The following is a 26051-nucleotide window of genomic DNA, read 5'->3' on the forward strand; positions in this document are numbered from 1 at the left end:
TACTCAATTTCCACTTTAAACTTACTTAATGACTGAGCTTCCACAGCTCTATGGGGTACAGAATTCCAAAGATTTACAACCCTCTGAGTAAAAAGATTTCTCCTCATCTTGGTTCTAAGTGTCTTTCCCCTTATTTTGAAATTGTGCCCCCTGCTTTTAGACTTCCAAACCAGGGGAAACATCTTACTTGCATCTACCCTGTCTATTCCTTTAAGTCTTTTGTAGGTTTCAATAAGATCAGCTCTCATTCTTTCAAATTCTAGAGCACACAGGCCCAATTTCCCAAATATCTCTTAATAGGACAGTCCCACCATCCTGGGAACAAGTCTGGTGAGCCTTTGGTGCACTCCTATGGCAATAATATCCATCCTAAGGTAAGGGGACCAAAACTGCACACAGTACTCCAGGTGCAGTCTAACCAAGGTTCTATACAATTGAAGCAAGGCTTTGCTACTCCTGTACTCGGATCCTCTTGCAATAAAGGCTAACACACCATGAACCTTCCTAATTGCTTGCTGCACCTGCATGTTAGCTTTCAGTGACTTATTGATGAGAACACCCAGGTCCTTTTGTACATCTACACTTCCTAATCTCTCACCACTGAAGAAACACTGTGTAACTGTTCCTCCAACAAAGTGAATAACCTCACATTTTTCCACATGGTGTTCAATCTGCCATGTTCTTGCCCACTCTAAAAGTCTGAACAAATCTCCTTGAAGCCGCATTGCATCTACCTTACAACACATTCCCACCGACCTTTGTGTCATCCGCAAACTTGGAAATATTACTTTTGGTCCCCACATCATTGATATGTATTGTGAACAGCTAGGGGCCAAGTACTGATCCACCCACTAGTCAGCGAGAATGACCTGTTTATTCCTACTCTATTTTCTGCCCATTAACCAATCCTTAATTCATGCCAGTATATTATCTCCTATCCCTTGTGCTTTAATTTTGCTAAACAACCTTGTGTGGGGGTCTTCATCAAAAGCCTTCTGAAAATATAAGTACACTACATCCACTGATTCCCTCCCCTTCCTCAATTCTGTAACATCCTCAAAAAACTACAACAGGTTCGTCAAACATGATTTCCCATTCATAAATCCATGTTGACTATGCCCAATCAGATCATTATTACTTCTAAATGCCCTTTTATCACATCCTTTATAACGGCTTCCAGCAATTTTCCTACTACTGATGTAGGGCTAACAGGTCTGTAGTTCAGCAGGTCTGGCAGCATTGGCGGAGAAGAAAAGAGTTGACGTTTCGAGTCCTCATGGCCCTTCAACAGAACTGACTGAATATTAGAATAGGGGTGAAATATAAGCTGGTTTAAGGTGGGGGTTGGGGGGAGGGGGTGGGTGAGGGGAGAGAAGTGGCGGGGGGGGTGGGTGGTGGTGGTGTGGTTGTAGGGACAAGCAAGCAGTGATAGGAGCAGACAATCAAAAGATGTCACAGACAAAGGAACAAAGAAGTGTTGAAGGTGGTGATATTATCTAAACGAATATACTAATTAAGAATGGATGGCAGGGCACTCAAGGTACAGCTCTAGTGGGGGGTGGGGTGGAAAGACTAGCAGCCTCCACCCCCCCCACCCCCCGGACCTTAAACCAGCTTATATTTCACCCTTCTCCTAATATTCAAATCAGTTCTGTTGAAGGGTCATGAGGACGTGAAACGTCAACTCTTTTCTTCTCCGCCGATGCTGCCAGACCTGCTGAGTTTTTCCAGGTAATTCTGTTTTTGTTTTGGATTTCCAGCATCCGCAGTTTTTTGTTTTTATTTAGGTCTATAGTTCCCTGTTTTCTTGTGGGGTGACATTTCCTTCCTTCCAGTCTATAGAATTTTGGAAGATGATCACCAATGCATCCACTATCTCCCTAGCTACCTCCTTCAACACTCAGAGATGTAGAATATCAGTACGCCCGATCTGCTGCGAGGGAAGGAGTTTTAGGATTTTGACTCAGTGAAATTGAAGCAATAGTGATAGTAGTTCCAGCTAAGGCTGTTCTGCAACTTGTATGGGAACTTGCATGCATTTGCTGCCCTTGTCTTTCTGGGTAGAAGAGGTCATAGGTTTGGAAGGTGAAGGTGGTGGATGGGGTGCCAGTCATGCAGGCTGCTTTATCCTGGGTAGTGTCGAGCTTTTTGAGTGCTGTTGGAGCTGCAGTCATCGAGGCAAGTGGAGAGTATTCCATCACACTCCTGGCTTGTGCCTTGTAGATGGTGGACAGGCTTTGGGGAGTCAGGAAGTGAGTTACTTGTCGCTGAATTCCCAGCCTCTGACCTGCTCTTGTAGCCAGTAATATGACTGGCCCAGTTAGATTTCTGATCAATGGTATCACCTATAATGTTGATGGTGGGATTTCAGCAATAATAATGCTGTTAAAACACCAAAGGGAGATGGTCATTGCCTGACACTTGTGTGGCATGAATGTTACTTGCCACTTATCAGCCCAAGCCTGAATGTTGTCCAGGTCTTGCTCCATGCAAGTATCTGCTTCAGTATCTGTGGAGTTGTGAATGGTACTGAACACTCAATCAATGAACATCCCCACTTCTGCCATTATGTTGGCGGGAAAGTCATTGATAAAGCAGCTGAAGATGGCTATATTATTTCACAGTTAAACTCTTTGCGTGATGTCATGGCATAAAATGCTGGCCCAACAATAGGTCAGTGGGCTATCACAAGATTTCAAAGAAAATCAAGTCAGTCTGTGCTTTCAGTGAAACTGCCAGCTAGCACTCACTGGTCTACCATGTGGCAGGACAAGATAGCTCCTTTTCACATGCTGCCAGAGGGTTGAAATCAGGTTGCTTATCCCCATCCATGCAGATGGGAAATAGTCAATGATGCAAAAGATATCGTGCCTCTCGGGACTCAACTAGGATAAGAACACAAAAACCAGGACTGGTTTGATGCTTGCTACGGCTCGGTAGGTAGCACTCTGCCTTAGTATCTGAAGCTTGTGGGTTCAAGTCCCAGTACAGAAACACAAGCACACAATCTCGGCTGACACTTCAATTTGGTAGAGGGAGCACTGCACTGTCAGAAGTTTGCTTTTGGATGACACATGAAAATGAGGCCCTGCCTGCTCTCGGAGGTGGAAATGCAAGTTCCCATATGGCACTATGAAGAATGGAGAAATTCCTGAACCTGTATGTGTTAAATGATCAATAATCCCTATTAAATGGGGAAAATGCCTTTTGAGCCAGTTAGTAACAGTCCAATCCCTTTTAAAAATCCTACGGGTTAAACATGCAGCCCATTGAATAATTCAGCATTATATGTGACTGCCTCTCTTATCCCCTTCTCTCAAAAGCAAACTGTTAATAGATGTGAAAATTAGTTCCTTTTTCAATATGAAACATCCCCCTCCCCCCACCCCTAACCTTTGTGTCTTAACCAGTATTTGTCCCTTAACCAGTTATCACCACAAAATAGATGATCTGTTCATTATCACATTGATGATTGTGGGGGTTTGTGCAAATTGGTCACATAAGGCTTCCTACGTTACAACAGTGATTGCACTTCAAAAGTACTTCACTGGCTGGAAAACACTTTTGGATATCCTGAGGTTGTGAAAGGTGCTGCAAAAATGCAATTTCTTTCTTTTACCTTAAGCCTTTGTTACACAAGGCAGGATGAAGACGATTTCCCTGAGGTACAGCTGCTGCACTTGTTACAGACAGGCTGCTGCTTCCATCTGCTCTGGCATCTTCTTCGTCACTGCAGAGAATACAGCTGTCTGACTGCGTTCTGCCTGGCTGATCATCAGCAGAACTTGGCTGACTATTTGAAGAGGAGAGATCTGCAGAGGACAATGTGCAGAATGTTCTGCTGTTACTTTGATCTGTTAAATTAAAAATATTTAAAAAAAAACTCACTAGTTGCTTTACTGGTTTTGGGAGTAAAATAGGACAAGTGTGTCCTCCAGTTTGTGAAGAACACACTCCCTTCTCTCCCTCCAGCTTGCAACATTTTTGCCAGTGATATTTGCACTTTAATGTTAGCACTTTACAAAGCAAGGATTCTACTGACGAAAGCCTTTCACCCCAATCTCTTTGTGAACAACACAGGGCAAACTAATTCAAATGAAACTAGAACAATGTAGAACCAAAAAAAAATCAACTGAGTGAATTTATCTATTGTCAATTTTCACAGGATATAAAAGAGTACACAGCAGGGGGTGGGGGGAGGGGGATGTTTCATATTGAAAAAGGAACTAATTTTCACATCTATTAACAGTTTGCTTTTGAGAGAAGGGGATAAGAGAGGCAGTCACATATAATGCTGAATTATTCAATGGGCTGCATGTTTAACCCGTAGGATTTTTAAAAGGGATTGGACTGTTACTAACTGGCTCAAAAGGCATTTTCCCCATTTAATAGGGATTATTGATCATTTAACACATACAGGTTCAGGAACCACCACAATATCAATAACAGATTAATTAAAATGATGAGATTAGATTAAAATTGCAGCTAGCATTTATGCTGTGCCTCAATCATTTTATTCAAACACCTCAAAGCACTTGACATAATTCAAGTGGCAAGTTATTGTAGACGAAATCACAGAAATTAAGGTATATTCTAAATTTTGCTGGTGACACAAAGGTGGGGAGAAAAGGAAGTTGTGAAGAAGGCATAAAGAATCTACAAAGAGTGGGCAAAAAACTGGCAGATGAAATCTAATGTGGGAAAGGAAGAATTGAAAACATTATTAAAATGGAGAGAGAGAGATTGCAGAACTCAAATGGTACAGGAGGATCTGGGTGTCCTGGTGCGTGAATCACAAAATGTTAGTATGTAGGTACAGCAAGTAATTAGGAAAGCAAATGGAATGTTGGCATTCATTGCAAGAGAAATGGAATATAAAAGTAGGGAAGGGTTGCTACAGATGTGCAGTGCCTTAGTGAGACTGCATCTGGAATACTGTAACAGTTTTGGTCACCTTATTTGAAAGAGGATGTAAAGCTTTAGAAGCTGTTCAGAGAAGTTTCACTCGACTCATTCCTGTGATGAAGAGGTTATCATATGAGGAAAGGGTGAGAAGGTTGGGCCTATACTCACTGGGGTTTAGAAGAATGAGAGGTGATCTTATTGAAATATACAAGATCCTGAGGGGGTTTGACAGGGTAGATGCTGAGAGAATGGTCCCATTGTGGGGGAGTCTAGAACTAGGGGACACAGTTTAGAAATTAGTGGTCTCCCATTTAGTACTGAGATGAGGTGAAACTTTTCCTTGCAGAGAGCCGTTAGTCTATGGAATTCTCCTTCCCAGAGAGCAGTGAAGGCCAGGTCACTGAATATATTCAAGGCCGAGTTAGTTTTTTGATAGACAAGGGGGTCTAGGGTTATTAGGTGGGGGGGGGGGTTAGACAGGAATATAGAGTTGAGCCACAGATTAGCCATGATCTTATCGAATGGTGGAACAGGTTAGAGGGGCCAAATCCTGCTCCTAATTCTTATGAAACAAGCAATTTGTATAGTTTTTGTGTGCTGCCGCTAATACTTGGAAACTAGTAGTTGATTCACATTCTTTCCCCAAACAAGTGTTCATGCTTTTTGCAGAGTACACAGAATAAAACAGAGAATTTTTTTCATTTGCTGAACTCACCTTCATCCACAATCTGGACAATGCACAAGGTTATGTTGAAAATAAAGAGAGAGAAGTTGATTAGACAAGGCAAGATGCAGCAAAAGTAAATTTAATCATAGTGTTTGTAGGTTTGTTCTACGATCCACTGCCTGCATTTCTCTGCACTGCCAAGTATTGTCGATTAACAGGGAAGAGAAAACAATGCCAAACTAGAAAACTCATTTACAGATTCAGGATAACAAACAGTAAATCTGCCTCGCTGAACACGGTGGCAAAAAGATACTATACTTTCTTTCCATCAGTGTTTGGATCTGTGAACCAGGAGGAGCAAAGTTCATTTCAGTGGGATGCAACTGAATAAGTGAAGGGTGAAATCAAACAGGACTAAAATGTTCATGGAACTGAGAACAGGTAGTTGTGTTTTCAGTTCTTCAAACTGACTGCTCATCAATAACTAATGACATCCTGAAGAAACAAAGTAGAGCAGCTTAAAGTACAGTGCTTTTTAACATTTATTAAGGGCCTCAGAGTGCTTTGCACTCTAAGTCCCCCTAATGCAAGGAGGTAAACTTTAACATGTCAAATGAGGACAGTTTTTATTCATTTGCAATGGGGATGTCACTGGCAAGGCAAGAGTTTTTTTGCCCACTCCTTGAGTGCCCTGAGTGACTTGCTGAGGTCACTGAGGGTAATCAAGAATCAACCATGTGGAACTGGAGTCATACTAGGCCTGACCAGGTATTGGCAGTAAATTTCATCCTTAAAAAGGACAATGAACTAGATGGGTTTTACAACATTCTGACAGCTCTTTTGAAAACTCAGTTCATACTCTCAAACTGACAATGGATTTGTACTTGTGTGTTAGGGTTAGTAGTGCAAGTCTCTAACTTACTAGACCTGCAACATAACTACAGCACAATTTAAAAGTACTGGGTTTGCATTGTCCATGAGGGGAAGTCCTCCAATGATTTAGGTAGTGAGGTAAGTTCCAGGAGCTGGAATGGACACAATGCTAATTTCTTAAAAATCTGAGATGAACAGGGAGCAAATGGTCGAAGGCTTAATGCTGCTCCATGTATTACACACATGTAACAGACAAGCTTACAACAAGTCAACTGTAATTTGCAAAAGGTTGGCAGATACTTGGAAACCATTTTAAAAAAAAGGAGCCTGAGAGTGACAACAAACAGACATAGTATGAAAATTGCATCAATGAAAGCAGTCTTTTTCTGCAGACAAACAAATCAACTCAGTGGCAACACAAAGTGAGTCATAACATATATTGTCTTCAACTGAAGCAGGTGAGACAATAATTGGGGAAGGGTTCATGGATGCAATTGAGTTCCCATTTTAAGAAGGGCTATTGATTCTTAATTTAAAATGGAATTGCTCAAATGACATAATACTTGAAATGGAAACTGCCCATATAAAATTGTCACATTGGAATTACTGCGAGAAGGGTCTAAAAACTGAATTTCTTCTTTACTGAAGGAGCACAGATTACTGTTGTGCATCCACCCCACCAGATATTGGTACTTAAAACAGTCGGCCAAATTACAACACTGAAGACTGCAAGAAAGGCAGAAAACACACCATCCCTTGAATGATAACATTCACCAGTTCTGAGTCATGAAAACTGGTGAGAAACATGCACTAAAACATTTTTAAAATTTAAAGTTTGAAGGGTTTTTTGGTGGCAGAGACGGGGCTCGACAAACTGTGAGTTTCCAACAAATATTGTTCCTGTGCTGAACGCTTCTCTTTCAGTCTTCACACCTATTTCCAAATCAACTTACAGGCCAGCCATCCAAGCACTGCAAATGTGACAAGCCAAGAGAAGTTGAGCACATCACCACTTACCTCAACGGAATCATTATTGGTTAGGTCAACAACCACAGGTTCAGAGGATTCACAGGTCAGGTCAACTACTTCTGCACCTGAGACAACCAAACAAAGAACGCTCTGAGAATTAGACTGTCAAGTTTGGATTAAAAAACATATTAAAGCTTAAAAACATGGGTAAATATACAATAATTATAGTACAGAAATACTATATGGATACAGAGACCTACCTACATGTAAGCTGCATCCAAAACTTTTCATATTCCCCATGCAAAAATAATTAAATTGCAAACAGGCTGAAGTCCCCCAAGACCAAGTGTGGTTTACAAATGAGTTAAACAGCAAGTCTTATTTTCAATATGCTCAGTGAGTGGGTTGTCAGTTCTAGGAAACGTAACAACTTTCCATTTCCAAGCATCACTATTTCTACAACAGCATAACTGGTCAGACTCACACAGAGAAGCTTACAACAATTGTTGTTCGGTGGTATAGCCCTCGCTTCAGACAATAGGTTGTGGGTTCAAGTCCAAATCCAAAGATTTGAGCACGTAATCCAAGCTAACAGTTCAATGAAGTACAGAAGGAATGTTGCACTGTTGGGGTTGCTGTCCCTTAGATTGGAACACTAATTCAAATCCTTGCCTGCCCTCTCGGATGGATGTGAAAGATCCCATGGCACTGGAAGACACTGTCCTGACCCATATTTATCCCTCAACCAACATTACTAAATTAGACTGAGACTTGTGTTTCAAATATTCAATTTTTCCTTCAAAATATAAGTTGGTCTAAATCACACCCTTTAGTTTTCTATGTTCAAGGGTGAAATTTGTCTTAATTTTTCCCTCCAATCTTGTGATTGCTTCAAAGTAATGATTTCTTATCACAAACACCCCAACCTTTGTCTTTCCCTATTCATCACATGAAAACTTGATAATTCTAAAATCTTGGGTTAAATTTCCTCCTGGGGTTTCTTTGTGCTAATATAGGGAAAAGGCAGGAAAGCCGAGTTGAGGATCATCAGATCAGCCATGATCTCATTGAATGGTGGAGCAGACTCGATGGGCCAAATGGCCTACTTCTGCTCCTACGTCTTATGGTCTAGTAGAAAAAGATCACTTCTAATCCTCGAGTGATTTTTTTTTCTTATTCCTACCTCCTACTTTCCGGACCTTGTGAAATTTGGGTCAAATTACAGACAGCCTAACAATGTGAACTCTCATCCAGTAGGAAGTGGCAGAGATTGATATTAGAAAATTAGATATAACAGAGCAAACATTTGTCCCATCATCCAGGTCGAGCTTCAACAGCGAATCCTTCAGCTCTGAGTCACGATATCTTTATACATTCAAAGGATGATCATTCATGGAATGTGGGGCTCACTAGCCAAGGCCAGCATTTATTGTCCATTCCTACTTGCCCTTGAGGTGGTGGTGGTAAGCTGCCTTCTTGAACGGCTGTAGTCCATTTGGTGTAGGTACACCCACGGTGCATTAGGAAGGAAGTTCCAGGATTTTGACAGGGTGATAGTGAAGGAACGGTGATATATTTCCAAATCAGGATGATGAGTGACTTGGAGGGGAACTTCCATGTGGTGGTGGTGCTCTCGTATATCTCCTGCCCTTGTCCTTCCAGATGGTAGTGGTCATGGTTTTGGAAGGTGCTGTCTGAAGAAGCCTTGGTGAATTCCTGCAGTGCATCTTGTAGGTGATACACGGCTGCTACTGTGCGTCAGTGGTGGAGGGAGTGAATGCTTGAGGATGTGGTGCAAATCAAGTGGCCTTTGTCCCGGACGTTGTCAAGCTTCAAGCATTGTGGGGGTTGCACTCATCCAGGCAAGCGAGGAGCATTCCATCACGCTCCAGACTTGTGCCTTGTAGATGGGGGACAGGATTTGTGGAGTCAGGTGGTGTTACTTGTCACAGGATTCCTAGCCTCTGACCTGCTCTTGCATCCACAGTATTTGTATGGTTAGTTCAGTTCAGTCAATGGTAGCCCCCAGGATGTTGATAGTGGGGGATTCATCAAGGGGTGATGGTTAGATTCTTCCTTGTTGAAGATGGTCATTGCCTGACCCTTGTGTGGCAGGTTGCCACTTGTCAGCCCAAGCCTGGATATTGTCCAGGTCTTGCTGCATTTGGACATGGACTGCTTCAGTATCTGAGGAGTCGTGAATGGTGCGGAACATTGTACAATCATCAGTGAAAATCCCCACTTCTGACCTTATGAGGGAGGAAGAACATTGACAAAGCAGCTGATGATTGGGACAAGGACACTACCCTGAGGAGCTCCTGCAGTGGTGTCTTGGAGTGGAGATGACTGACCTCCAACAACCGCAACCATCCTCCTTTGTGCTAGGTATGACTCCAGCCAGCGGAGAGTTTTCTCCCTCCCACACCCCGATTTCCATTGACTCCAGTTTTGCTAGGGCACCTTGATGCCACACTCGGTCAAACGGTGCCTTGATGTCAAGAGCAGTCAATCCTACCTCACCTCAGGAGTTCAGCTCTTTTGTCCATGTAATGAGGTCAGGAGCTGAGTAGCCCTGGCAGAACCCAAACTGGGTACCAGAGAGCAGGTTATTGCTAAGCAAGTGCCGCTTGATAGCATTGTTGATGACCACTTCCATTACTTTCCTATGATCAAGTGTAGATTGATGAGGCTGTAATTGGCTGGGTTGGATTTGTCCTTCTTTGAGAGTACAGGATATAACCTGCACAATTTTCCACATATCTGGGTAAATGCCAGGGTTATAGCTGTACTGGAACAGCTTGACTAGGGGCGTGGCAAGTTCTGGAGTACAAGTCTTCAGTACTATTGCTAAAATTCTGTCAGGGCCCATAACCTTTGCAGTATCCAGTGCCTTCATCCATTTCTTGAAATCACCTGGAGTGAATTGAATTGGCTGAAGACTGGCATCTGTGATGCAGGTGACTTCTGGAGGAGGCCGAGATGGACCATCCACTTGAAGCTTGTAGCAATTGCTTCAGCTTTATCTTTTGCACTGATGTGCTGGGTTTCCCCACTATTGAGGATGGGGATATTTGTGGAGCCGCCTCCTCCAGTGAGTTGTTTAATTATCCACCACTATTCATGACTGGATATGGCAGGACTGCAGAGCTTAGCTCTGATCCGTTAGTTGGTTGGTTGGATCGTTTAGCTCTGTCCATCACTTGCTGCTTAGGCTGTTTGGCAGGCGAGTATTCCTGTGTTATAGTTTCACCAGATTGACACCTCATTTCTAGGTATACCTGGTGCTGCTCCTGGCATGCCTTCCTACACTCTTCATTGAACCAGGGTTGATCCCATGGCTTGATGGTAATGGTAGAGTGGGGGATATGCCAGGCCATGAGGTTACAGATTGTGTTTGATTACAATATCGCTGCTGATGGCCCAAAGCGCCTTATGGACGCCCAGTCTCCAGTTGTGAGATCTGTTTGAAATCTATCCCATTTAGCACAGTGGTAGTGCCACACAACAAAATGAAGGGTATCCCCAATGGGAAGGCAGGACTTCATCTCCACAAGGATTGCGCGGTGGTCACTTCTACCGATACTGTCATGGACAGAGGCATCTGTGGCAAACAGGTTGGTGAGGTCGAGGGCAAGTACGTTTTTCCCTCTTGTTGGTTCCCTCACCATCTGCTGCAGACCCAGTCTAGCAACTATGTCCTTTAGGACTTGGCCAGCTTGGTCAGTGGTGGTGCTACTGAGCACTCTTGGTGATGGGCATTGAAGTCCTCCACTCGGAGTACATCCTGCGCCCTTGCCACCCTCAGTGCTTCCTCCAAGTGGTGTTCAACATGGAGGAGCACTAATTCATGAGCTGAGGGAAGGCAGTTAGTGGTAAACAGCAGGAGGTTTCTTTGCCCACATTTGATCTGATGCCATGAGGCTTCATGGGGTCTGGAGCTGATGTTGATAACTCCCAGGGCAACTCCCTCCTGACTGTATACCACTGTGCTGCCACCTTTGCTGGGTCTGTCCTGCCGCTGGGACAGGACATACCCAGGGATGGTGATGGCGAAGAACACACCTTACCCCTGGTGTCTACCCCCTTCTATTTCTCATCCACATGCTCCTCCTTGGTGACACCATCCAAAAGCATATCAGTTCCCACGTGTACACTGATAATCATCTTCGAAGGCAGCCCCTTGCGAGTGAGGATGACTTTCTTCCATTCTGGGGTTGTGGGTCCTGAGGTGACCAAAAAGTCCAATGCTGGATCCGCACACTCTGCCACATGTGGGACAGGTCATGTTTGATGGGTCAGGTGGGTGGGATGCTCTGATTTTGGTATGCTCCTTATGCTATGTGTGCTTGGCCTCCACCTGGGCCTGTTGGAGGCATTCAAAATGTTTGACACCTTCCTGTATGCTTCTTCTCCAGTTTGGGTGGTCTCGAGCAAGAGTTTCCCACAAATCGGTGGGGATATTGCATTATTTCAGGAAGGCTTTGAGGATGTCCTTGAAATGTTTCCTCTGCCCCCCTGGTAATCGCTTGCCTTGATAAATTTCAGAGTGGAGCGCTTGTTTTGGACGATGTGACTGTCCAACGTAGTTTATTAAACATAACCAGTGCCTTGATACTGGGGATGTTGGCCTGACAGAGGATACTGATAGAGTGCCAATCCTGCCAGTAAATTTGCAGAATTTTGTGGAGGCTTTGCTGGTGATATTTCTCCAAGGATTTTAGGTGTCTGTTGTACGTTGTCCAGGTCTCTGACACATACACCAATAACACCTGGTTCTATCCCTCTGTCACCTCCCTTGACTCTTTCACTGTGGTTAAATTATCAGATTGCTTACCCTACATCCAGTAATGGGCTAGCGGAAATTTCCTCCAATTTAATATTGGAAAGTCTGCAGTCGTTGTTTTCAGTCCCTGCTCCAAACTCCATTCCTTAGCTAGCGATTTCACCTATCACCCCGCTGTGCTCACTGACCTACACTGGTTTCTGATCAAGCAACATCTTGATTTTAAAGTTCGCATCCTTGTTCCAAATCCCCTCCTTGGCCACACCCCTCTCTAACTCTGTAATCTCCTCCAGCTTCACAGCACTCCAAGATCTCGACACTTCTGTAATTCTGGCATCTTGAGCATGTTCAATTTTAATTGCTCCACTACTGGTGGCTATGCCTTCCGTTGTCTAGGTCCCAAGCTGTGGAATACCCTCCCGAAGCCTCTCCACCTCTGTACCATGCTTTCCTCCTTTAACGCACTCCTTAAAACCTACCTCTTTGACCAAGCTTTTGGTCATCTGACCTACTATCTCCTTATGCACTTGGTAGCACATTTTTGTTTAATAATGCTCCCGTAAATGCCTTGTGACATGTCATATTAAATGCACTGTATAATTGAAGTTGTTACTGTAATAAATTCAATATGGAATACAAGAGAAACGTCTTTATCCATAGACTGGTTAGAATGTGGAACCTTTTACCACATGGAGTAGTTGAGGCGAATATCATAGGTGTATTTAAGGGGAAGCTAAAGAGAGAAAAGAATAGAACGATATGCTGATAGTGTGGGATGTAAAGGGGTGGGAGGAAGCTTGCAAACAGCATAGACATCCTTATGGTCTATGTTGGTATTTATGTATAATTTCTACCCCACTTTGTTATTTTTTTAAATCCAGGTATGCATCTGTGGCAGGTAGATGGTATTTTTGTGGAATAGTTTCCATCTGTCTTGCAATAATCATTACTAAAACATCTTAACTAAGCAGCAGCTGCTTTATAAATGTTTACACGAAGTGGCAAAATATTGCTCACTAGTGCAGGATTTGCAGTCTCACATTTACAGGTTGAAACGACCCCCATCTGCACTGAACAGGAAGCAGAGAACAAATCATTCAATCAAAACTTTTAAATAGGTAAAGGGAAGTTTGCTACATCAAGCTCAACTTATTACTGGTACTTAAATGCAGAGTTAAAAACTTCTCTTCCACCCACTGTAACAAAACAACCCCTTTCAGTTTCTCTACATATTTGTGTTCCAACCATTCACAAGACTAATCATTATCTTTACAGCCAAAGGTCTCTACTCAAATAAGCTACATTTTTACTCAAACTCTAAAAACACAAGCAGAAAATTCCTAGATGAATTTCATTAACTCATCAGGATATAGTACATGCAATGGTCAGACAGAGCTTATGCATCGGGTTTTTACAGTGCCTTGATGAAGAGAGTAAATATTTGTTGCACTAATCAATGCAATATTGCACATGCTACTTTCAAAGCCTGCTTCACTCAGGTGTCAGCAAGCCCAATGTGAACTGTGCACCAGGAGGGTCTGGTTTAAGGTGGACTGGTCCACTCTATGCGAAAGCAAATTGAACACCAGTGGTCACTTTTACCACTGAGCATTCCCACAGTAAGGATCTTTCATTGGTTTGATCTCACCCACAAAATGTTTGGTACAGACAAACTTTGCTCCTTACCAGTCTCTACGATTTCTGCCTCTGGTTCTGCCGGTTCTGATCTGCGCTGTCGGCGCACCCGTCTGGATTGCTGAGAAGGCATCATCCTACGTTTCCTGTGTGTCTAAAAATATAAAGCCGGCTAGGTGACAATTGCATGATCTGTAACCTTTGCTTTCAATAAGATCAATTTTTTAAACAAAACAAAAACATTTTCCTGGTAGAGCCAATCCAGAATTCAGTTTTCCCTGAAACAAAATATTAATTTCTGTAGTTTAGTGAGGACATGGTTAATGAGGGGCCTCATTAAAGTACAGAAAACGTTAAGTGACTTAAAAGGAGGCAACTTCAGACTATATTATTATTTTCAAATAAGAACCAGATGGTGAAAATATAAACTTCAGCCAAGTGAGAGAAGTAAATCCTTCACGTGAATGCCTGGAATAGACTGCGGGGCAGAACAAAGGTGCAAGCTTTAGGGACCTTAAGAGCACAGCTGGACCAGTCGTACTCCAAGAGGAAACTCAATTGGGTAGAACGGTCTGTCTTTTTCAATTCAGAGATAAAAACAAAAAAACTGCGGATGCTGGAAATCCAAAACAAAAACAGAATTACCTGGAAAAACTCAGCAGGTCTGGCAGCATGGGCGGAGAAGAAAAGAGTTGACGTTTCGAGTCCTCATGACCCTTCAACAGAATTGAGTGAATCTAAGGAAAGGGGTGTGAAATATAAGATGGTTTAAGGTTGGGGGGGGGGGGGGGGGTTTGGGTGGGAGGACAGAAGTGGGGAGGTGGTGTGGTTGTAGGGGCAAGCAAGCAGTGATAGGAGCAGATAATCAAAAGATGTCACAGACAAAAGAACACAGAGGTGTTGAAGGTGGTGATATTATCTAAACGAATGTGCTTTTTAAGAATGGATGGCAGGGCACTCAAGGTACAGCTCTAGTGGGGGTGGGGTGGAAAGACTAACAGGGCATAAAAGATTTAAAAATAATGGAAATAGGTGGGAAAAGAAAAATCTATATAAATTATTGGAGAAAACAAAAGGAAGGGGGAAGAAACAGAAAGGGGGTGGGGATGGAGGAGGACCCCCTCCATCCCCGCCCTCTTTCTGTTACTTCCCCCTTCCTTTTGTTTTTTCCAATAATTTATATAGATTTTTCTTTTCCCACCTATTTCCATTATTTTAAAATCTTTTATGCCCTGCTAGTCTTTCCACCCCACCCCCACTAGAGCTGTACCTTGAGTGCCCTGCCATCCATTCTTAATTAACACATTCGTTTAGATAATATCACCACCTTCAACACCTCTTTGTGCTTTTGTCTGTGACATCTTTTGATTATCTGCTCCTATCACTGCTTGCTTGTCCCTACAACCACACCACCACCCCCCCACTTCTCTCCCCCCCGCCTTAAACCAGTTTATATTTCACCCATCTTCTAATATTCACTCAGTTCTTTGAAAGGATCATGAGGACTCGAAACGTCAACTCTTTTCTTCTCTGCCGATGCTGCCAGACCTGCTGAGTTTTTCCAGGTAATTCTGTTTTTGTTTTGTCTTTTTCAATTCTTCACTATCCCATGCAGACAGTGTGCAGAGGAGATTTACCAGAACAATATTGGGGAAAAGGGCTTGACCTACGTGAAGAGATTAGAGTAACTGGGATTATTCTGCTCAGAGTACGAAGGTGAATAGGAGATTTAATGGATGTGTTCAAAATCGTGGTAGCTCGATAAGAGTAAAACAGGAAAAAACTGTTTCCATGGTTTACCAACCCACCCAAAGGACACAGAAGATAACTGACAAAAGAACCAGAAAGGGAATTTTTCTCCTATTTATACAGGAAGTTATGGTGATCTGGAATGCAATGCCTGAAATGGGTGGTGGTAACAGATTTGACAGTAACGAGAACTGGATATATATTTGAAAAAAAAACCCTGCAGGATACAGAGAAAGAGCATGGGAAGTGGGATTAGCCAAAAAGCTCTGGCAAAAGAGCTGACACAGGCATGATGGGCTGAATGGACTCCTCCTGCACCGTTTGATTTTCTGAACAAATGGCGAGCAAAGGAGTTAGTCATCTGACCTTGTGACATTGTTTATTGGATTACAACTGCTTGCTATATACAATTATAAGAGTGAGCAAATATCATTGACAAGAGGGAAAGTGACATGGTTCAAAGGATGTAGCAGCTGACCAAAAATACAGCATTAAGGGACAGATCTTGTGGTAGAGAGGCTGTATATTTTTAAGTGTTGACAGATTTAGAATATTCTGTTTCCAATCAGAACATCCATACATTCAAACATAAATGGGTTTAATTCAAAATGTAAAAGGCTAGAGGTGGTTAAATTCTGTGCAGTAAAATTAGGTGCATACAAATATATATATGCATTCAGAGTAGTTGGTCTTTGTTTAATATCTGTCATTTTCTTATTCCCCATTATAAATTTCTCCTGTGCTTCTAAGGAATCCACATTTACTTTTGATTTTTTAAAAAAAATTGTAAATAGCTCTTCTGTTTTTACATTGCTTCCGAGTTTACTCTCATTCTAATCCCTCCCTAAATCAACTGATTATTCAAAACCCCCCAAATCCTCAGGATTGTTATTTTTTTGGCAATATTATAAGATTCCTCTTTTAATCTAATACTGTCCTTAACTTCTTTATTTAGCCTCAGTTATAGCATTTTTCCAGTGGAATTTTTATTCCTCAAGAAAGTGTATATTCTTTGAGTATTATGAATTATTTAAAATATTGCTTATTTACCAACATTGCTTTTAACCCAATTTCTCAATGTACTTTAGCCAACTTGGCCCACATATCTTTGTGATCAGCTTTGTTTAAATTAAAGGCCCCAGCTTCAGACTGAACCACATCACTCTCAAAATTATATATTTTTTTATTTGTACGGTTGGGGAAGCAGTTATAGTTCAATGTCAAGTTTAACCATCTATTCAATAATCTCACTTGACAGTGTGCATGGTTGTGATGCCACCAGGAATGAATCTCTTAGGGCAGGAGTTCAGAATGAGGGCAAGGTGATTATATAAATACACATCATAGGGAAGATGGTGGTGTCGTGCTAATGTCACTGGGGACATGGGCTCAAACCCCGCCATGACAGCTGGTGGAATTTAAATTCAATTAATAAATCTGGAATATAAAGCTAGATTCCGTAATGGTGGCCATGAAACTATCATCGATTATTGTAAAAACCCATCTGGTTCACTGGTTATATGTCCTTAAGGGAAGGGAATCTGCCATTCTTACCAAGTCTGGCCTAGATGTGACTCCAGACCCACAGCAATGTGGGTTCAAGGGCAATCTGGGATGGACAACAAATGCCCACATTCCAAATCAAAACAAATCCCATAAAATAGGTTTCACGCAGATCTCTGAAATGGTGAATTTGGCAGCTTCACATTACAAAAAGCAGAAAGGAACATTTATTGATTACCCAAAAAACCTGAGGCGTGGATTCAACTGCAGTGCATGAGGTGGTAAAGTTAGGACATCAACTGCTAAATAAGTGAGTATTAGTACTTACTGTGCTCATTGTGCTCTGAAATTAAAATTAAGACAAGAGTTGAGAAGATTTAAAAGCTTTTCATCAGTTAAACTCAAGGGATGTCTTCCGACCCAATGCTTAACTTCTGATTGGCCACATGTCTTCTGCCTGTAGATTCTGTAGATCTGGCTTCCCTTAATTTATAGTTAGTACTAAAATGTCCTTTTCTCCGTCAAATGAGATTCAGTATCTTTGATAAAGCTGACAACGCTTTAGAAGAGACAATCTACCAAGATGTTTTGCAGCAGGGCAGGACATGGGGGTATGCTGTATTAAAGAGAAAAAAAAAGACTTGCATTTATATAGCACCTTTCACAACCTCAGGACTTGTCAAAGTGCTGTTCAGCCAATGAAGTACTTTTGAAGTGTAGTCACTGTTGTAGCATTGAAAACACAGCATTCAATGATGCACAGCAAGATACCAAAAACAGCAATAGGGTAAATGACCAGAAAATCTGTTTTAGTGATGATGGTTAAGGGACAAATATTATTGACCAGGATACGAGGTGTGCTCCCCGCGCTTCTTTGAAGTTCTGGCATGGAAACTTTTATGTTTACTGGAGAGGGCAGTGCAAATGAGGCACCAGTTTAGCCCCTCATTTGAAAGCAAACACCTCCCACTCAGCATTTCACTGGAGTATCAGCCGAGATTATCAAGTCTTTAAGTGGGATTTGAATCCACGTCCTACTGATCTAAGAGGCAAAATAAGTGCTACCCACTGGGCCGCTGGCACTTATTACAGTGACACTGCACCATAACAGTGGAGCAGATGCTACCCCAAATAGCACAAACTGACGTAAGGAAGGTTATCACTTTGTTGCAGTTATTTAGAAAGTTTCTGAACTTCCCAGGCAGTGGCCGTGCTGGCAACTTCCTCCAGGAAAATGGGATAACTGGGTGAAATAAGTCACATTGGTTGTGCAGGTGGCTGAAGAGTGGCAGTGATGGAGTTCACGATCACCTGCTGCTTTAAGAATCACAAATGGTGACTAAAGACAGGAAATAAAACATTTAAAAAACATGAAATTGGGCATTAGGATGAGGAAGGGCGATTAGCCCTTGGAGAACCATGAGCTAACCAAGATAAAAACAAAAAAACTGTGGAAGCTGGAAATCCAAAACAAAAACAGAATTACCTGGAAAAACTCAGCAGGTCTGGCAGCATCGGCGGAGAAGAAAAGAGTCTTTTCTTCTCCGCCGATGCTGCCAGACCTGCTGAGTTTTTCCAGGTAATTCTGTTTATGAGCCAACCAAGGTCTGGGTGGGACAAATGCAGTCTCTCAAAATAGAGAGAGAAAAATACCTGCTAAAAAAACTTTAGCATTTTACACTTCTCACCAGGTAATTGTTCTTAAATTTAATAATCCCATTGACAGTTTATGCAATGTCCAGCACAATGGCACAGCTCAAATTAAAAAAATACCTGAAGGTTTGGATCATAAAGGCATAGAACATAAGAACAGGAATTAGTCCCAGTCCTTTGAACCTGTTCCACAATTTGTGAGTTCATGCTGATCTGTATCTTAACTGCATTTACCTGCCCTTGATCCTTATCTTAGAGATTCCTAGTAGTAAAAACAAATGCACACATTTTTTCAACATGCTTCACAAATTTGCTATAGGTCGCAAGACACCATCTGTAGAAGCTAGCTCACTTCCATTGCATAAAGTAGCCAGGAAACACAAGCCTGTATCTGCAAAAATTAGCAAGAGCACTTCACTGGCAAAATGCAATTGCGTACTAGAAGTTTATGGGATTAGGAAAAAGGCTGGAAAATAACGAGAACCGGTTTAAATCATTCAGCCTTCCAAGAAAGGACGTGAATTTATACACACATCCCAAAACTGTTCATAGCTAAAGTACTTTTAAAAGTATAGTTTCTTGTGCACAGCAAGGTCCCACAACAACAGAAATTAAGGACCAGGTGTTTGAGGTACAAATACAGTCAGAGTCTATACAGTGCAGAATGATGCCATTTGGCCCATCAAGTCCATGTCAGCTCTCTAGAGCAACCCAGTCAGCCCCATTTCCCCCCATTCCATCTCCATAGTTCAGCAAGTTTATTTCCCTGAAGTGCCATCCAATTTACTTTTGAAGTCATAAAAAGTCTCCATTTCCACCATCCCTGTGTTCTTCTTCACATCCCACTCTGCATTTCTTACCCCAAACTTTCAAATCTGTATTCTCCATCCTTGCATCAACAGCTAATGGAATAGTTTTTATTTGTCTACTTTAACTAAACCTGTCAAAATCTTGTATACCTCTATCAACCTCCTTTGCTCCAAGAACAAACCCAGCTTCTCCAACCTAACCTTTTAATTAAATTATCTCATCACTAACCATTCTGTTAAATCTCCTCGACACCTTCTCAAGAACTCCCAATTCCTTCCTAAAGTATGGTGAGAGAATTGGATGCAATGCTGGATTATGGCCCAACCACAGCTTTATAAACGTTCAGCATAAATTCCGTGCTTTTATATTCGATGCCTCTATTTATAAAGCCCAAGAACCTATTTGCTTCACTTGGGCAAGTCATTAGAACTCACCTGCCCTTGCTTGAATAATGCCATGGGATTCTTTTGTGTCTGCCATGAGCAGGCGATTGAGGCCTCTGAAAGTCTACTGGCACACAAGTCCTGGCAGTGCAGAGGCTGTTGTAAAGTCAGGAATTCGGAAGAACGGGATTCCCAAATTTAACTGTGGGGCTCCTCTAAGCAAGGGGTTTGCCCACAGAGTCTGGAGTCCTTTAGGAAAAGAAGCCTGTTTTACAGGGCTGACGCCTACCAGAGCAAGTGGGTCTATTGGAGAAGTGAGAGAAATCAAATCAGAGTGGGTTTGAGGCGTGTCCGGGGAGGAGGGGAGGAAGGGAAGAGAGGTCCTGATTGTGATGGTGGTCAGATCCTCACTTGGCTCAAGGATTCAGCTCCCTTGCCTCATTTAAGCTGCCGAATTTCCTGAGGCTTTTGGTTAAATATTAATAATGGTTAAAATGAAGGCACACAGCCTAATTATAATATTTAAATGACTAACCTGCTTCCTGTCAGCAGATTGCTTGCCAACTCTTGCTGAAACCAGGATTGGCAGGTTTGAGATGTTTTTGGTTCCTGCTCCAGATTTTTAATTTTTACATCGGACAGGAGTCCAACTCACCTGTTTTATGGGGAAATAAGAATGAGCTCACACTATTGCTACTCAGACAGCTATGGTGGGAATCAGGCTCAATTCCTCCTCCACTCATGGTTGGAGGAAGAGGGGAGGTACAACCTCCTCCAAGGGCCTGGCATGAGAGCTGCATTTAACAGGGGCTTAGAACAGATAACAGTCTTTCAGCCACAGAGGGTACATGACAGTGGCCATTTTTGGACTCAGAACATGAAGAGGGTGAGTGAGCTTTCAAAGCAAAAGACGCCATATTTAGAGACTTCCACAGATAATTTATATTATCACATAGGAATACCTTAGTTTCAGTACTTAAAACAGTCGACCATGGCTTCATGTTCACCCATTTTCAATGCATAACATTATGTCACAATGTGTCTCTAGAGTTACCTTTGTTGCCCAGTCATCCCCATAACCTGGTGAATCTTACCAAGCCAATGTAATACATCTCTGAAGAGCAGAGCTGTGTGAGGATTTGAGGAAGGCACTCATGGCAATATATTCTTCAGTCTAAAAGCTTCAATTTACTTCCAGTCTCTCTAACTTCAGAGAGCTTGTGTGCCAAAACATCGATCTTTTGTGCAGTAATGTAGTGTCTGATACTGGCTTTTGCCATTTAACACAAGAGCTCTCATGATATACCAAAGTTCCTGTTGCAAAATACCCCATTTCCAGACAGGATCTACATAAACATGGCACATCAGGGAGAAAGACCAACAACACTGTGGCACATGACCACTTGCACACCAAATCTCCTTTATGGATTTCTCTCTTCTATCAACATCTTCATTGCTGCCAGATTCAGAGCCATGGCCAATATTCATCTCATTCAATATGACTAAACTATTATTTGGGCATAAAGTGGAAAGTTTCAGCATTCAAAATGGCTGCCAGGTTTGCCAACATCACAACAACGTTGATTATGATGCACCCTGGGACATCCTGAGGTCATGCTATAAAATAAATAAACAGAAGTTCTTGCTTAAATTTTCTTTTAAAATTCATTCACGGGATGTGGGCTTTGCTGGCTGGGCCAGCATCTATTGCCTATCCCAAGTTGCCCTTGAGGTGATGGTGGTGAGCTGCCTTCTTGAACCGCAGCAGTCCCTGTGGTGGAGGTACACCCACAGTGCTGTTAGGAAGGGCGTTCCAGGATTTGACCCAGCAACAGTGAAGGAATGGCGATATATTTCCAAGTCAGGATGGTGAGTGGCTTGGAGGGGAACTCCCACGTGGTGGTGTTCCCATTTATCTGCGGCCCTTGTCCTTCCAGGTGGTAGTAGTCATGGGTTTGGAAGGTGCTGTCGAGGAAGCCCTAGTGAATTCCTGCAGTGCATCCTGTAGATGGTATGCACTGCTGCTACTGTGTGTGAAAGGAGTCAATGTTTGTGGATGTGGTGCCAATCAAGCAGGCTGCTTTGTCCTGGACGGTGTCAAGCTTCTTGAGTGTTGTGGGAGCTGCACTCATCCAGGCAAGTGGGGAGTATTCCATCACACTCCTGACTTGTGCCTTGCAGCTGACCTGCTCTTGTAGCCACAATATTTATACGACTAGTCCAGTTTTATTTCTGGTCAATGGCAACCACTAGGATGTTGATAGTGGAGGATTCAGCAATGGTAATGCCACTGAATGTTAAAGGGCAATGGTTGGATTCTATCTTGTTGGAGATGGTCATTCCCTGGCACTTGTGTGGCGTGAATGTTACTTATCACTTGTCAGTCCAAGCCCGAATATTGTCCAGATCTTGCCACATTTGGACATGGACTGCTTCAGTATCTGAGAAGTCGCGAATGGGTGCTGTGCGTTGTGCAGCCATCAGCGAACATCCCCACTTCTAACCTTATGATGGAAGGAAGGAGGGTCATTGATGGAAAGCTGAAGATGGTTGAGCTGAGGACACTACCCTGAGGAACTCCTGCAGTGATGTCCTGCAGCTGAGGTGACTGACCTCCAACAACCACAAACATCTTCCTTTGTGCTAGGTATGACTCCAACCAGCAGAGAGTTTTCCTCCTGATTCCCATTGAATCAAGCTTTGCTTGAGCTCCTTTGAGTCAGAGTTATAAAGGACTATTGCAAAGAAAAAGGCCCTTCGGCCCATCGAGTCTGTGCCAGTCAAACAAGCACCTAACAATTCTAATCCCGTTTTCCCGCACGAGGCCCTTAGCCTTGTATGTCATGGCATCACAAGTGCACATCCAAATATTCTTAAATGTTGTGAGGGTTTCTGCCTCGACCACCCTTTCAGGCAGTGAGTTCCAGATTCCCACCACCCTCTGGGTGAAAAAATTCTTCCTCACATCCCCTCTAAACCTCCTGTTCCTTACCTTAAATCTATGCCCCCTAGTTATTGATCCGTCCACCAAGGGGAGGAAGTTCCTTCCCGTCTACCCTATCAATGCCCCTCGTAATTTTATACACCTCAATCTCCCTTGCTCCAGGGAAAATAACCCCAGTCTATCCAATCTCTCCTCAAACTCTCCAGCCCAGCAACATCTTGGTAAATCTCGTGTGCACTCTAAAGGGAGGATGTGATTGCACTAATGCGGATTCCAGAATTGCATGCAATACTCTAGCTGTGGACTAATCAGCATTTTATACAGTTCCAGCATAGCCTCCTTGCTCTTATATTCTATGCCTTGGCTAATAAAGGCAAATATCCCACATGTCTGCTTAACCACCTTACCTGCCTATCCCGCTACCTTAAGGGACCGGTGGACATGCACACCAAGGTCCTTCTGATTCTCGGTACTTCCCAAGGTCCTACCATTCATTGTGCATTCCTGTGCCTTGTTTGTCCTGCCCAAGTGCATCATCTCACACCTATCCGGATTAAATTCCATTTGCCACTGATCAGCCCATCTGACCAGACCGTCTATATCCTCCTGTAATCTAAGGCTATCCCCCTCACTATTTACAACCCCACCAATTTTTGTGTCATCCACGAACTTACTGATCAACCTAACATTCAAGTCTAAATCGTTTAAATATACCACAAACAGCAAGGGACCCAGCGCTGATCCCTGTGGAACCCCACTGCACACAGGCATCCAGTCACAAAAACACCCCTCGACCATCACCCTCAGCTTCCTGGCACTCAACCAATTCTGGATCTAATTTGCTAAATTGCCTTGGATCCCATGGGCTCTTAGCTTTGTTATCAGTTTCTCATGCAGGACTTTGTCAAAAGCCTTGCTGAAGTCCAAGTAGACTATGTCAAATGCATGGCCCACATCTACACACCTGGTCACCTCTTTGAAAAATTCAATCAAATTGGTCAGACATGACCTCCCCTTAACAAAACCATGTTGCCTGTCCTTGATTAATCCCTGCCTCTCCAAGTGTAGATTAATTCTGCACCTCAGAATTACTTCCAATAGTTTCCCCCACCACTGACATTAGACTGACTGACCTGTAGTTCTCTGGTTTATCCCTTCCTCCTTTCTTGAAGAACAATACCACATTGGCTGTCCTCCAGTCCTCTGGCATCTCTCCTGTGGCCAAAGCAGAATTAAAAATTATTGCCAGCACCCCTGCTACCTCCTCCCGCACCTCACTGAACAGCCTGGGACACATTTCATCCGGGCCTGGAGATTTATCTTCTTTTAGGCCTGCCAGACCTCAGAACCTCCTCCCTTTCTATGCCAATTTCTTTAATTATATCACAGTCCTTCTGCCTGATTTCTATACTCACATTGTCCCTCTCACTTGTGAACACCGACATCGGCTCCCCACACAAATTACCACTATGGTCCTTAATGGGCCCTACTCTTTCCCTAGTTACCCTCTTACTCTTAATGTACGTAAAATAACTTTGGAGTTTCCTTTATTTTACCTGCCAATGTTTTTTCATGTCCCCTTTTTGCTCTCCTAATTTCCTTTCTAAGTTCCACCCTACACATTCTATACTCCTCCTGGGCTTCCACTGCTTTGAGCCCTTGGTATTTGCCATAAGCCTCCCTTTTTCTCTGTCCAATCCTGTATATCCCTCGACATCCAGGGTTCCCTGGATTTGTTGGTCCCACCCTTTATCTTTACTGGAACATGTTGGCCCTGTACTCTCCCTATTTCCTTCTTGAATGAATACCACTGCTGTGACGCAGATTTAGCTAAAGGTAGCTGCTCCCAGTCCACTCTGGCCAAATCATATCTGATATTAAAAATCAGCCTTCCCCAATTTGGAACTCTGATTTCTCGTCCATCCTTGTCCTTTTCCATAACAACCTTGAATCTAACGGAGCTACGATCACTATCTTCAAAATGCTACACTCGGTCAAATGGTGCCTTGATGTCAAGAGCAGTCACTCTCACCTCACCTCGGGAGTTCAGCTCTCTTGTCCATGTTTGAACCAAGGCTGTAATAAGGTCAGGAGCTGAGTGGCCCTGGCTGAACCCAAACTGGACACCAGTGAGCAGGTTATTGCTAAGCAAGTGCCGCTTGATAGCATTGATGATGATCCCTTCCATCACTTTACTGATGATTGAGTGTAGACTGATGGGACGGTAATTGGTCGGGTTGAATTTGTCCTGCTTTTAGTGAACGGGGCATACCTAGGCAATTTTCCACTTAGCCAGGTAGATGCCAGTGTTGTAGCTGTACTGGAACAGCCTAGCCAATGGTGCGCAAAGCTTTGGAGCACAGGTCTTCAGTACTATTGTCGAAATATTGTCAGGGCCCATAGCCTTTGCAGTATCCAGTGCCTTTAGCCATTCCTTGATATCACGTGGAGTGAATCAAATTGGCTGCAGACTGGCATTCTTGATGCTGGGGGGCCTCTGCAGAAGGCCAAGATGGATCATCCCGGCACTACTGGCTGAAGATTGTAGCAAGTGCTTCAGACTTCACTTTAGCACTGATGTGCTGACTCCATCATCATTGAGGATGGGGATATTTATGAAGCCTCCTCCTTCAGTGAGTTGTTTAATTGTCCACCACCATTCACAACTGAATGTGGCGGGACTGCAGAGCTTAGGTGTGATCCTTCGGTTGTGGGATCACTTAGCTCTGTCACTTGCTGCTTATGCTGTTTGGCACGCAAGTAGTCCTGTGTTATAGCTTCACCAGGTTGACACTTCATTTTTAGGTATGCCTGGTGCTGCTCCTTGGCATGCCCTCCTGCACTCTTCATTGAACCAGAGTTGATCCCCTGGCTTGATGGTAATGGTAGAGTGCAGGATATGCCACGTCATGAGGTTACAGATTGTATTTGAGCACAATTCTGCTGATCTCTCAGTACAGAAGAGGCCCTTCAGCCCATCGAGTCTGCATTGACACGTGAGAAACACCTGACCTACCTACCTAATCCCATTTACCAGCACTTGGCCCAAAGCCTTGAATGTTATCACGTGCCAAGTGCTCAACCAGGTCTTTGTTAAAGGATGTGAGGCAACCCACCTCCACCACCCTCCCAGGCAACGCATTCCAGACCAGACCGTCACCACTCTCTGGGTAAAAA

General features: G+C 43.1%; 1 protein-coding gene across 5 annotated transcripts in view; it reads right to left on the bottom strand.

Moving 5' to 3' along the window:
- Positions 1-26051, bottom strand: part of rnf4 (ring finger protein 4) — a 65342-nt gene that overhangs the window by 12270 nt on the left and 27021 nt on the right. The window contains exons 1-6 of one of the 5 annotated variants that reach the window (XM_041185549.1): positions 24008-24052; positions 17413-17700; positions 13884-13986; positions 7463-7539; positions 5621-5633; positions 3620-3812 (exon numbers count right to left, since the gene is read on the bottom strand). In XM_041185549.1, the coding sequence (XP_041041483.1) occupies positions 3620-3812; positions 5621-5633; positions 7463-7539; positions 13884-13986; positions 17413-17421 (395 nt within the window). In that variant the 5' untranslated portion in view covers positions 17422-17700; positions 24008-24052. Of the gene's footprint in view, positions 1-3619; positions 3813-5620; positions 5634-7462; positions 7540-13883; positions 13987-17412; positions 17701-24007; positions 24053-26051 lie in introns of those variants that run through there. The other 4 variants (XM_041185547.1, XM_041185551.1, XM_041185552.1 and 1 more) reach the window with 4 other exon arrangements.

This window comes from Carcharodon carcharias, chromosome 4, assembly GCF_017639515.1.
Source record: "Carcharodon carcharias isolate sCarCar2 chromosome 4, sCarCar2.pri, whole genome shotgun sequence".
In the NCBI taxonomy this organism is placed as follows: Eukaryota; Metazoa; Chordata; class Chondrichthyes; order Lamniformes; family Lamnidae; genus Carcharodon; species Carcharodon carcharias.